A 14,694-nucleotide genomic window follows, 5' to 3' on the forward strand; every position below is an offset into this window, starting at 1 on the left:
CCACCTGGTGGGCAGATCTGCTGTCTATATGTTCTTCCCTTCACTTGAAAGAAAAATGGTGTGAGGTACAGATATATTCAAAAATTGAACATGTAGGGTTAATGGCCTTATGGGACTTGAGGAAATAAGAATAGAAAGTGGATACAAGCGATATGGGCACTGGATACATGGTTAGGCCTGTGTGAGTGAGCACAAAGCATCTTTATACTTCAAAATCATGCCTGGGGGCCGGCACTGTGGCGTAGTGGGTAAAGCCACCGCCTGCAGCACCAGCATCCCATATGGGCTCCGGGTTGAGTCCCGGCTACTCCACTCTTGATCCAGCTCTCTGCTATGGCCTGGGAAAGCAGTAAAGGATGGCCCAAGTTTTTCGGTACCTGCACCCGCATCGGAGACCCAAAAGTTCCTGGATCCTGGCTTTAGATCTGCACAGCTTTGGCCCTTGAGCCATCTGGGGAGTGAATCTCTCTCTCTCTCCCTCTCTCTCTCTCTCTCTCTCCCTCTCTCTCTCTCTCTCTCTCCCTCTCTCCCTCCCTCCCTCTCTCCCTCCCTCCTTCTCCCTCTCCCTGCCCCTCTCTCCTGCTCGCTCTTCCTCTCTGTAACTCAAATAAATAAATCTTTAAAAGGAATCGTACCTGTAAAACTTGTAAATACTATGAAGGAAACTCTCTCCTACTGGGTATCTATTATTACCAGCCAAGTAGATATCAGCCAGCCTCCTTTGTCAACTACCCCAGAGTTGGACAATAGACCCTGAAGAAAACAACCCTGATGATAGAAACAGCTTTGGAACGGATCCATCTCAAAGGCTAATATAACTGTTATCACTATGAACTGTTAAATGCTAAGAACAGGCTGACCCTGACCACCAATACAGTACCAGTGCTCCACAGTACAGTGGAGACCAAACAAATGTTTGTTGAAAGCTTCATTGACAAGCCAAATTCAACTGGATCCCTTCCACCTTGGAAATGGTTGAAATGTAGCAGGATCCCTCACAGTACCATTGTTGGAACCCACATCCGATGGCTTACAGAATACCTCAATCAATGGGATGGTGCCTGCTTAATGTTGCTCCTACCCAGGGACATTTGCTGCTATATCAAAGATAGTGTAACAATAAGTTCAAGAACACTACATACTGTATCTCCTGAGAGTCATAGACTTGATAGAACAGGAATAATATTAATCATAAAATGCTCAACTAAAGCAGCAACATGGGAAAAGAAACCTCAGATTTGGGACCCTGCAATTTAGGGTGAAGCTGCTAAAATTATAGCTGATACAGCATGCTGTATTCCCACTAGCTAGATTTGACATGTGTTCTTTGGTGTATACATGCATCCTCAGAACAGTCAATCAACAAAGATGGTAAGAAATTATTATATCCATTACCCTTAGCATATAAATCTGATGCTACAACATCTAAGCCAAGAAACATGCGTCTGGAACTCAGGGGTACCCCATGCACAGATGTGATTGAGCAATTACAGCAACCAAAATATATAAGTGCAAAGAAAGTAAGGGCTTAATTCCTCTGGCAGCAAATCAGACCAGTTGAAGTGCTGGCAGATTTTGGGGAAAATCTAGAATGAATGATGGTAGATTGGTGATGAATATCCATTTAGGATCCACTAGAATACTGAATATTGTGATTTGGTTTGCTGTCTCTAAATCTTTAGGAATTTACAATTGACAATTAATTTGAAGGATTTTACTTGGACTATTGTCTTGGGAAAAGATGAAGGATCTTGTTTTAAAAGTTACTGGGATATAAGAAAGTAGTGAAAGTGCATCTGGGTTGTGTAAGTGGTTGCATGTATTAGCCAAAAATTTCTACAGATTTTTTACCACTTGATCAATGGTGAATCCTATAGATTGCCATGACTGTTACTTTTTACTGTTAATTGTGGCATTCTCCCTCAAGGTGAAAACCTGGCTTTAGTTTGTCTCTCACAGCACCTCCTGGGGAGGTTTCTCACTAGATCTGACACCCATCTCTTATCAGAATAGAGCCAGCAATGTTCTTTCTCCATTGGATTTCTTCCCTAGTGGCCACTGAAGGGAAAAGAGTATACAGTTAAGTACAGAGTGTTAATTTCCCACAGGATGAATTGTTACCAATGAAATACAGAATTTGGTAAGGAACTTGTATATAAATATCTCTCTAACAAAATATTCCAAGGTACAGGATTTCACTTATAATTTCTCCGGAGTTATCCACCTAATCAAGAAACCAGTTGCGTTTTCTTCAGAAGTTATGACAGTAACGTAATATACCATCTTTTGTCTGCTTTCTGCTTTTCCCTGTGTCAGCTATCTTTTCCTTCCTCCTTGTTATTGACTTGAAATTCCTTGATCTTGGGGCCCCTCTTTCTAGAGAATCTGTACTGAGATAATTACAAGATTTTTAAATGTGGAACTTTTTGTTCACTGGGTGACAAATTAGAATACAGTTAAGGAAACATAGTGCTAGCCTTCCTGATGGAAAAAAAATTACCAATTTTATATATCTAGTCTTCTACCCTTATTTAATATATTAATGCAATTAATTTCATATATGAAAATCTTATACTAACTCCCATACTCTGTCTAATTTTGTTTTAAAACTTTTCATTATCTACTTTATTAATAACATTAATATTAACATATTAATATACCCTGTATTTCCCCTTTATTTGGACTTTTCTCAATGCAAATAAGAGTGTGTCATTGTTTTTCTCTTTGAATTTGTACCTTTTCAGTGGCATCTTTTAGAACAAACAGGTTTGTCTGTGTGTTTCTCTGCCTAAATGGTGGTGTCTTAGAGGAGTATAATGCATTTTAAACCCTTCACAGCTTACCCCAAGTCACTTCCAACAGAACACTAAATTTTTCTGACCATATTTTGCCAGATATTTACCACCTTGAACATATCCCACAGTGAAGTCAGGGGTTATTCTGTCACACTTCCTTCTCTCCCTCACCACCCTCCTCTTAGTTATAATGTCTTTCTGATGAGGATTTAGAAACATCATCAATTGCAAACCCATGGTGACTCTAGTAGATAAAACAAGACTCCTTAGCTAATATCTCCATAATAACTGGATTTTGGAAGCAATTCCTGAAAACTTACATATTGATTTTTCACTTATGCTATCTAAGATTTGATTTCCCAGTTCTTCTAGACTTAGATAGCTAAAGGGACTTAGATGGCTACAGCTTTTGGAATCTTATTTTTTCCTTTGGTTGTTGTTGTTTGTCCTGACTTTGAATATCCTGGCATTTGAGTGCAGCCAGAGAACTTGCCCCCCCACCCCAATTCTTCAGCTTCCCTTTTGCCTCCCATTGGTCAGGAACTTCCTTTACTATCGTTGTCCACTGATTAATCACTTTCTCTCCTATGAATGTTGTGTCATGAAAGCTAATCTTTGGAGAAGTTGAGAATGAGAATAATGTTCACAGCAATTATGAAGACCTCAGATGAAAGATGTAGTAGTACTACATTACATTACATTAAAACTATACAAAGATAGCCACAAATATTGGAAAGCAACTCTGTGTGTGTGTGTGCGCGCTTTAGCATACCATTTATACACTTGCATTTCATAGAATGCTAAGATTCTACATTTTCTGAATTTATTAGCTTGATATTTAACATGTTACATAGGCAAAATAGAAAAGAAAGTTCATTATTACTGGCTAAATTAGCCTCATGAAAATGTTGGTAAAAGGTTACAGAAATGAGTTAGAGATAACCAAGCAGCATTTTAGACCATTTATCATTACAATTTTTAAAAGGCATTCTGGTGATTTGAATTAACTTGGCTAAAGGGTTGACATTTAGATAAAAGTTAATAATTAAATGCTGAATTGCATGATTAGCTCTCGCTTTTCTAAAAAAAAAAATATTTGACAGGCAGAGAATAAGGGAGGAATGGAGGAAGGGGAGGAAGGAGGGAGAGGGAGAGAGAGAGAGGGAGGTGGGTGAAGAGAGAAGAATGAGACAGCTCTCTGGTTCACTCCTCAAATGCCCACAACTGTTTAGACTGGGCTGGACCATCCTGAAAGGTGAAGGACTCAATCTGGTTCTCCTACTTGAGTGGGAGAGACCCAACTATTTGAACCTTTAACCTGTTGCCTCCCAAGGTGGCATTAGCAGGAAGCTGTAATTGAGAGCAGAGCTGGGGCTTGAACCCAGACATTCTGATACAGGATGTGAATGTCCCAAGTAGTGTCTAAAACACTAGGACAAATGCTCAGCAGCATTAGCCCTTGTTTTTGATTTAAAAAATGACAACACATATGCATGTAGGACTTATTTAAATCATCCTTTTGGGAGAAATAGAGACCAATAAAAACAGATCTTATAACAATAATACCATTTATCTATCATTTGTGCTAACAAAACTTAAAACTATATAATTTGGATTACTGGAATATCTTATATTTCTTCAGGCATAGTCAAATAGCTTCCCCATATTTGATTTTTCACAGTTGAAGCCTAGAATTTAGCCGTCTTTATAGTAAAATGTTAGTATTTGCAAAAGCAAATGCTAAATTGTTAAAAGTAACTGTCTTTCTATTAAGGATTTATGTCAGTCACATCTTTTGAAAATGTTGTCAAGGAATCTAATTTTTCTTTACCTTTGATATAATTTTGTAAATGTGTGATTTAAACTTCTATTCTTGCTTTGTGTTAAATGATCTTGTTATTAATTTTAAGCTAATGAATTTATAGGACTTTCCAGAGATGGAAGGTGAGACAATTCCTTATAAGCTTGACAACCTTGATTAGGGGTTCTGCGTCTGTGTATTTAGGATAAAAATAAAGTTTGTGTTCTGTCTTTCTTAACAGAAACCAGGAGCTAAAAGAACTTGGTGAACTTTCCCCACACTGGGACAATCTACGGAAAAATGTCCTTACTCACTGTGATCAAATGGTGAACATGTATCAAGACATTTTGACGGAACTTAGCAGGGAAACAGGTGTGAAAGCAGTAATTTTCTTACTCAAACTGGATTGCATTTCATGTATGTTATGTGAAAATAATAATAAACATTGTGGTTATGCAGATAAGAGAGACAATTATTTTTTAAAAAATAAAACCTTTCATTTTTATATCACATTGGCATCTGAAATAAGGAAGTAAAGAACTGTGCTATTCTATCTCATGATAAAAGAATAATTGAGTTAATAAGTTTTGAAAAGAGAAGAGCTCATGGGATATATTTTTCTGGATTTCTTATAACATTTTTCTGTCAAATCTTTCAATATACACATATACATAAAAATATATGTATACATCCTTATCACTTATTTATTTATTTACTAGTACTATTTAATTTTTTCCACCTAGGGTCTTCTTTTAAATCAAGCAGCAGCAAAGGAGAGAAAACATTAGAATTTGTTCCAGTAAATCTGCATTTGCAAAGAATGCATGTACACAGCCCTCACCTGAAAGGTATCATATATTATTCTCTCTAATTTGGTGAATTTTTTTGCAATGTATACTTCTTTAAAAATTTTGTCTTCTGAAAAATGCAAAAGCTTACTGTTTATACCAAGATGAAGCAATTGAAGCTGATAATAGCAAAGGTATAGAATCAACCTAAATATCCATTAATAGACATATAGATGAATAAATTTTTCTATGTACAAATAATGGAATATTATTCAAACTTAGAAGAAAATCCTTCCATTTGTTCCAACTTGGATGAACCAGAATGACATTATGCTGACTGAAATAAACCAGGCAGAGAAGTACAAAAAATGCAAAATTTCACTGACTTGCTGAGCCTAAAACTGACAAACTCCTAGACACAGAGTTGCATGGTAGCTACCAAGGGTTTGGGGGAGGAAGAAACATAGCAAGGTGTTAGTTGTGGTTTCCTTTATGTAAGATGAGTAAGCCCTAGATATCTGCTGTACAATATGGTGCCTACAGTTAATAATACAGCATTGCATGCTTTAGATTTGTGGAGGGGACAGCTGTTGTGGCACAGCAGGTGGAGCTATTTCTTGGCTTGCCCACATCCCTTATGAGAGCGCAGGTTCCATTCCCAGGCCTCTGCTTCTGATGCAGCTTCCCAGTAATGCATACTGGGAGGCAGCAGATGATGGGCAAGTGTTTGGGACCCCAATACTCACTTGGGAGATGGAAGTGGAGTTCTGGGCTCCTGGCTTTTTCCTGGCCCAGCCCTGGCTGTTGTGTGCATCTGGGGATTCAACTAGCAGCTGGAAGATCTCTGTCTGTCTCTGGTTTCTCTCTGTCTCCATGTCTGTCTGCCTCTATTTCTCTTCTCCCTCTCTGTCACTCTTCCTTTCAAATAAATACATAATTCTTTAAAAAATAAAATTTGGTGAGAGGGTAGATTTCTGTTGTAAGTGTTCTTGTCACATACAAATTCACATGCCATATAATAATAAAATAAAGAGAACAAAAAGAAGTATCTAAAATGATGGGTAGGTTTATGCATAGATTGTGGCAACTTCGAGACATCTAGAGAAGCAAACAACGTCTCAATCTAAGTAGTTTGGTTTGGAGTGTGAGTCAGTTTTCTAGAGCACCACAAATGGGTATTTAAAATAACCGAAGTTTAGAGGCAAGCATTTGCTTCAGTGGATAAGAGGCCCACATCCCATATCCTAGTGCTTGGTTGGAGTCTTGGCTCTACTTTTGGTCCAGCTTCCTGGTAATAAACTTCCTGATAGGCAGCACATGATCACTCAAGCTTTTAGATCCCTGCTACCGGTGTGGGAGACCCAGATGGAGTTCCCAGCTCCTGGCTTTGGCTTTTCATAGGCTTAGCAGGTGTGAATGTTTGAAGAATGAACCAGCAGATGGAAGTTTTTTTTTTTTTTTCCATTCTGTTTCTGTCTCTAAATTTCAAATAAAATGAAAGTGCTTTTTTTTTTTTTAAATTTAAAAAGAGAGCTAGCATTTGTTCTCACCCAGCCCTGGAGGCTCACAGTCTAAAATGAAAGTGTGCTGACGCCTGCGGTGAAGTCCTTCCTTGGCTCCTCCTGGTGGGTTTCTGGCAGCCGTGTTCTTCCCTCTGCTTATTAACCATAAATTTGACCTCTGAATGCATGTGACGTTCTGTGTGTCTTCAGTTTTCTTCTCTCTGTGCATGTCTACCTGTGCGTTGAAATTTTCCTGGCAAAAGGCTTGTGCTACTGACTTGATTTCAACTTGTTTAGATGTATGGAAGACCTTATTTCTAAATAAGGTGACATGCTGAAGTAGCGTTCTCAGAGAGTACAAGTAAACCCTTAACAAACTATAGAAAGGGATTTCTTGTTTGTAATGACAAATATCAAGCATTACAGAGAAAAGCAAGATTGTAGTGTTATAGATCTAGAGGACAAACCCATAAACTAGATGATTGATGACAAAGAAGATAAGGCATGGTACTTTCCTATGAAGGTTTAAGGAAAAAAATGTGGGGCGGAACTAGATATCCTGAGTCAATTTAATGTTATATATATATATATATATATATATATATATATATATATATATATAGCTGTGATTATATATATGTAGATTTATGATTATATTACATAGTGGGCTTTCTAAAGCTATTCATGAATACACATATACAAGTGTGTGTATTTTTATGTATATATAAATGATTTATACATATATAATGTAAATAATGTTAAATTTTTGCTTGATATTTTTTATAATATATTTAAAAGTTTTTTATAATACATTTAAAAGTTATTTGAAATTGGAGTTCAGACAAATTAGGTACTTTATAGACAAGATCATCAACTACATGTTATAATACTGATTGAAACACCATTGGAATTTGGACATTCTACCACTTTTTTGACTTTGATCAAGTTATTCACCAAACACAAGACTAATGTCTCATTCTTGAAACAGGCAACTGAGCAGAATCAATGTGGTCATGTCTCATACTAACAATTGAAATAACCCCCAGTTAACTTTGGGTGCCCCCAAACCCATTAAGTTATTTTTTCATCCTTATGCAACAAATAAACCACCATCCAGAATAAAAATTTAGACAGCAGGAATAACAATAACAAAAGCAAAATCCCAAAATTAATGACAATATACTTATTCCAATGTACTTAATTTAAAAAAACAAACAAACAAAAAAGCTTTATTCATTTGAAAATCAGAGAACCAGAGAAAAAGAGGGAGGGACTAAGAGAATGAATCCTCTGATTCACTCTCCAATGTCCACAATGTCCAGGACTGAGCTTCGGTGAAGCCAGGAGCCAATAGCTGTATCCAGATCTCCCATGTGGGTGGAAGGGGCCAAAGTACTTGAGCTATTTTCCACTGCATTCACAGGCCATTAGCATGGAGCTGAACTTACATCCATATGAGATGCCATGTCACAGGTAGCAGCTTAACCCACTATGCCACAATGCTGGCTTCAACTCCAGTGTGCTTCAATATATTTTCTGTTCATAGAACATCAGTGGAAATATTATAGAATATCATATAATAGTATAGATTACTGTTATAACTTACATTTTAATTATATATATTGTAGATAAACAATGGCAAAATATTATATTTTTGATATAACATGCAATTAATTCAGTTTAAAGCAATTGTGTTTTTTACAAACCATAATTTATAAAGTTTTTACAATTTATAAAACTAAAGTTTTCCTTTGTATAATTCTGCATTTTTAATACATGACTAACTTTAACCATGAGTGCTTTGTCAGCATTATATATATAGCCTTCACTTTACTTTTTTTTTTTTGACAGGCAGAGTTAGTGAGAGAGAGAGGGACAGAGAAAAAGGTCTTCCTTCCGTTGGTTCACACCCCAAATGGCTGCTTCGGCCCCTTCCATTGGTTCACACCCCAAATGGCTGCTTCGGCCGGCACACTGCACCAATGTGAAGCCAGGAGCCAAGTGCTTCCTCCTGGTCTCCCATGCGGGTGCAGGGCCCAAGGACCTGGGCCATCCTCCACGGCCCTCTTGGGCCACAGCAGAGAGCTGGACTGGAAGAGGAGCAACCGGGACATAATCCGGTGCCCCAACTGGGACTAGAACCCGGGGTACTGGTGCTGCAGGCGGAGGATTAGCCAAGTGAGCCACGGCGCCGGCCATCCTTCACTTTACTTTGTGAGCCTAGTCCCTTAAATAGAGTTGATTGAATGATCATAGTGCCTGGCACATAGTATGTACTCAGAACAAACAAAAAACTGAGGCTGGGTGAACACTTAAATAAAGCTGAATCAATTGAGTTTCTCTTGTTGATTCAGTTTGGGGATTGTGAGATGATCTTTGCTCATGAATTGAACTGTGTTCTAGGGAACCAAAGACTAACCATGTTTACCAATGTAGTGGAAAATGAGGATACAATAATGAATCAGATCACAATAAGAGAAGAGAGCCAGAATGTCTCATAGCTTTTCAGTTACTGATCTTAGCCTATAGAAAATGAGATTGCCCTTGGTTTGCAAGAGTGAAACTGATCTGCCTACCACATCCTGGCACATTGTTGTTTTTGTTTGTTTTTGATATCTCTAGCAAGGGTCTGAGAATTTCTGCCAAAAGAACTTTAATGTCTATTTAACAACACTATTTATATCAAAAATCTGCAGCTGGAAACAGGTGCATCAGTGGCCAGAATTTAATGTTCAACTATGTATGATTCATTTAAATTCCAAACTCCACACCAAGAAAGGGAGCAAATGAGAGAAACTATTAGAGCTCCTAAGACTTGGAATGAATCACTTCATCAATGAATGATAATTAACTTTAGATATGCCTAGTGACAGTGCCAAATTGCTAGGACTGTTTTGAAACAGACTTCCCTAAAGAATCCCTAAAATCTTGCTTTCTGTCAAAGGGATTCTCTGTATCAGGCTGCAATGAGATATTATGCTTAAATTTTTCCTGATATCAGATCACATTCCTACATTTATTTTTATCATTTTCACTATTTCTATGATTGGAAGAATTTTAAAGGTATATTCTGAAAGAAATAAAGATAGATAGCCTTATTGTTCAGTTGTGTTTATTGTTAAACATACATAGTTTCTTTATGAGTTGAAATAATTCAAATTCTGTTTTCCCTATCATGATATGCTACACCATTTTCAGAAAGCCAAAGACAATGTTTGAGGTACCATAAACATCAAAGAAGGGGCTGGCGCTGTGGCTTAACAGGCTAATCCTCCACCTTGCGGCGCTGGCACACCGGGTTCTAGTCCTGGTTGGGGCGCCGGATTCTATCCCAGTTGCCGCTCTTCCAGGCCAGCTCTCTGCTATGGCTCGGGAAGGCAGTGGAGGATGGCCCAAGTCCTTGGGCCCTGCACCCGCATGAGAGACCAGGAGAAGTGCCTGGCTCCTAGCTTCGGATGAGCAGGATGTGCCGGCCGCAGCGGCCATTGGAGGGTGAACCAACGGCAAAAAGGAAGACCTTTCTCTCTGTCTCTCTCTCTCACTGTCCACTCTGCCTGTCAAAAAAATAAAATTAAAAAAAAAAACATCAAAGAAGGAAGACACACACACTGTTTATTGAGAAAGCAGGACATTTAAGAAGAAAATCCACATATACATTTTTTTTAAAACTATTTCTTGTTATCAAGAATCTGAAGGCTGTTAGTGTATATAGCTAAGGGCTATTCAAGTCTTGAAAATACAGAATTGAAAGAATAGATATTTAAGAAATGACAATGTAAATCTTAACAATTTTTACGTTAGAATTTTGTTTTCCTATGAGTCTTTTTGCATAATTTCTCTGCTAGAGGAAAACTATCCATTGTCGTTTATCCTAAATTTAAAGCACTATAACTATCCAGTTAAGAATAATCATGGTGCTTTAAAGTGTATATCATTCTTCATTAACTAAAGAAACCAGCATGTAAACCGCATGATGTATATAGTTCAATCTACTGTTTTTATTGTAATTGCAAGTGAAATTTAAAGCCGAAGGAGCCAAAAGAGATAAATCTAGCTGTCCCAGCATTAATAACTGATAACACTGATAACTGATCATTATAAAATGACAATTGCAAAATATTAAGATTTCCTAGGATAGTACATCTGTGATTTCCTTAGAAAGTGTGTTGCTATTTTATGACATTTAGTGATCACTTTAAAATGTGACAGGAACTGTCTTATTAAAGTTAAGGGCTACAGAACTTTACACAATGTGTTTTTATTTCACACTGTGTTACAAAGGGAACATATCCTTCCACAGCTGAAGAACAAAGCTGTTTCCTTTGGCTTCAATTTGTGTCAAATGAGAATAACATTCAGCAGCTACTTCCCAATTGTTTCCTTCAGAGTCATTCTTTGATTATCAAAGTTGAAAGCTCAAAGCTTCAAAGAAACTTTTGGAAGTCCTCAAATGTGCAAAGGCTATTTAAGCCCAAACTCTTTGATCTATAAAATATATACTTAGATATTCAAGTTTTGTAAGGAGTGAACCCAAGCAAGGTAGGCAAAATCAAAAGGCAATACACAAAAGTGAGAGAGACCTTATTTGTTCCTTAAATATCTAGACAATAACTCTAACTATCTCAACAGAAAAGACCTCTTGATGTTAATGGAGTAGCATGGTTGGATGGGCAGGTGAGAAAATAAGATAAATGCCATTTTGGAATTTAGATAAGATGTTGTGTTCTGCTAGATGTACTGATTTGAAATTCTATGAAAAAAAAAAAGTAAGTTTGGGGTACCTGACACTTAATCTTGATTCTCAAAATCTTTGCTTTTTGTCACAAAGCACTTTTTCTATAAAATGGAGAAAATGAGTATTATGAAAAACCTTGCATTGTTTTCAAAATGATTTTACATAAACATAGTCATTTAATTTAATATTTTCCATGAACTTTTTGAAGTACCCTCATTTAACTATACTATTTTTTCAAACTATCATCATTTATTGTTTATATGTCTTTAAGCATTTCCTAGAATTCTCTATTTCCCCATTTTGAAATTTAACATTTTTACTGTGCTGTTTTAAACAATAGCACATGATAAATAAAAACATTAAAATGATAGGGCCAACATTGTAGCACAGCAAGTTAAGGCAATGCCAGATGCCCATATGGACACTGATTCAAGTCCAGCTGCTGCACTTCTGGATCCAGCTCCCTGCTAATATACCTTGTAAATTTTAAAGATGAAAGTAGAAGGAAGGCGTGTTGGAGGAAGAATGGGGGAGGAAGGAAGGAAAGGAATATCATTATATTCTTAGAATTGTATTTATGAACTACATTGAATCTGTTAAACTAATTAAAATTAAAATGAAAAATTAAAAAAAAAGAGTTGAATATTGCCCAAGTGCCTGGGCCCCTGCCACTTACATGGGATACCTGGATGGAGTTCCAGGTTCCTGGCTTCAGCAAGGCCCAGCCTCAGCTCTTGCTGCAGCCATTTGTGGGGTGAACCAGCAGGTGGAAGATCTCTGTTTCTCTGTGTCTCTCCCTCTTTCTCTGTAACTCTGCCTTTCAAATATGTAAAATAAATCTTTCAAAAAACAAAAACAATAATTAATAAGAATGAAAAGAGTTGACCTAAATAAACATTGGGCAGAACTGAACATTGTAAAGCTACATTAAGAAAAGAGAAGGGGGAGGGATTTATTTCCTACAGGGATTTGGGCAAAAAATTCTGAATCTGTTCTATTTATACAGTTGATGAAATATGTAAAATATGTTTATAATGAGAGTCAAATCTCTTAATATCAGAGAATGAAGTTGCAAATAGATGAAAAGAGAGGCTAAAATGAGCTCTGTGGTGCTGTGCAGAAGTCTGAGATATCAACATTGACCCAGGATTCTATTATTGCTGCTAAAATAGATAGATACATGGATAAACAAAGAAACACTCAAAGGTAACAAATATGCTACCTACTATCTGTACATTTATTTCCTAGTTGTAGCCACTGAAAAGGTAGAGCACTATGACACTCATTGGCAAAGAATATAACTAGCCCTCAGTGCTTGATTTCTAAACCCTGTTCTCCAATAGAAAGCCTCACTGTCCCTTGGAAAACTGATGCTTCTAGTGCTGCACAGGAAAAATATAAAATGAGTCTGTAGCATCTTGTGATTGTAAAAAGCAAGGAAGGAAATGAGAAAAACTGTTTAAATAAAAAGAACATCTATCAATGGCCCAGGAATCAATCCAAAGGAACTCCCAGTTAAATAAAGGTGGCACAACTGTAACAACATAATGATAGTTCTGGATCCAAAACAATATGCAAAATATTCAGGTGTGTAGAAGAGAAGAGTGACAGAGGGAGGGGCTTTGTAGGACATTGGAGGAGACTGAGCAGATTTTGATAAGTCAAACACCATCCAGAAAAAAACATATTTATTTGTGATATTGTGTATAATCCAACAGCTTCATAGAATGTGTAGAGTATTTTTCCACTAATTATCTTGTGCTAGGGTTATGAACTATGGGTATGACTTAGGCCAAATAAACTTCCTTTAATAGCTACATGATGTAAGTCAATATATAGTATAAATTTATGGAAGAAAAACATGGTAAAGGTACTAACATAGAAGGTAGACTTAAAAAAAATGGGCAAATTATTAGGAATTCAGGATTATAAATAACACATTGGTCTTCTGAGGCAGAGTAATCCTATAAGAAATAGACAGAGACGGCTGCCTCAGGTGGTGGCAGGAGAACTTGTGACTACAATGACAAACAGCATAAATTTTAGATTTGATACAGGATTGTGGATTATAGGGGCCAGTGCTGTGGCGAAGCAGGTTAAAACCCTGGCCTGGAGCTCCAGCATCCCATATGGGTGCTGGTTCTAGTTCCTGGATCCTGGCTTCGGATCAGCGCAGCTCTGGCTGTTGCGACCATCTGGGGAGTGAACCAGCAGACAGAAGACCTCTCTCTCTTTCTCTACCTCTTTCTGTAAGTCTTTCAAAATAAATAAAATAAATATTTTTTTAAAAAAAGGATTGTGGATTATAAACTGAACAGTTAAATAGGAAACAGAGGAGAGATATAACTGAAAAAAGAATGAAGGAAGGATAATTTAAGAATTAAATGAAGAAAAAATAAATATTCAAGAGAAAAGGTAATTAAGATCATAGATCAAAATTAACTTTCATTACAACTTAAGTTTGCACTTTTTTGAGCGGTGTTTTGTAACATATTAAAACATGTGCAGGCTTGTTTCATAAGAATTAGACCAATTCTAATACAGAAACTTTCTGTCGCAATATTCCAATTTCAAAGGAAATTGGGGTAGCTCCTGAAAATAGATTGTGTTCAATGGGTATTTTTGGTGAATAGATGAAGCTTAAGGTAATAAGTCATTACATAACTATATTATTAAGTGACTCAGACTTTGGGAATTACCCAGCCCAAAACTTACTAGCATGAGATTTGAGAAGTTATTTTGTTATATTCTTTTTTTTTTTTTTTTATTTTTGACAGTCAGAGTGGACAGTGAGAGAGAGACAGAGAGAAAGGTCTTCCTTTTGCCGTTGGTTCTCCCTCCAATGGCCGCCGCGGTAGCGCGCTGCGGCCGGCGCACCGCGCTGTTCCGATGGCAGGAGCCAGGTGCTTCTCCTGGTCTCCCCTGGGGTGCAGAGCCCAAACACTTGGGCCATCCTCCACTGCACTCCCTGGCCACAGCAGAGAGCTGGCCTGGAAGAGGGGCAACCGGGACAGGATCGGTGCCCCGACCGGGACTAGAACCCGGTGTGCCGGCGCCGCAAGGCGGAGGATTA

General features: G+C 37.4%; 1 protein-coding gene across 3 annotated transcripts in view; it reads left to right on the plus strand.

Annotated features, from left to right (window-relative positions):
• INPP4B (inositol polyphosphate-4-phosphatase type II B) overlaps positions 1–14,694 on the plus strand; it is a 901,292-nt gene that overhangs the window by 703,102 nt on the left and 183,496 nt on the right. For all 3 annotated transcript variants that reach the window (XM_062199561.1, XM_062199562.1, XM_062199560.1), the window contains exons 13-14: positions 4,838–4,968; positions 5,340–5,444. In XM_062199561.1, coding sequence (XP_062055545.1) covers positions 4,838–4,968; positions 5,340–5,444 — 236 coding nt within the window. The remainder of the gene's footprint in view (positions 1–4,837; positions 4,969–5,339; positions 5,445–14,694) is intronic.

The sequence above is a fragment of the Lepus europaeus genome, chromosome 8 (assembly GCF_033115175.1).
Source record: "Lepus europaeus isolate LE1 chromosome 8, mLepTim1.pri, whole genome shotgun sequence".
NCBI lineage: Eukaryota > Metazoa > Chordata > Mammalia > Lagomorpha > Leporidae > Lepus > Lepus europaeus.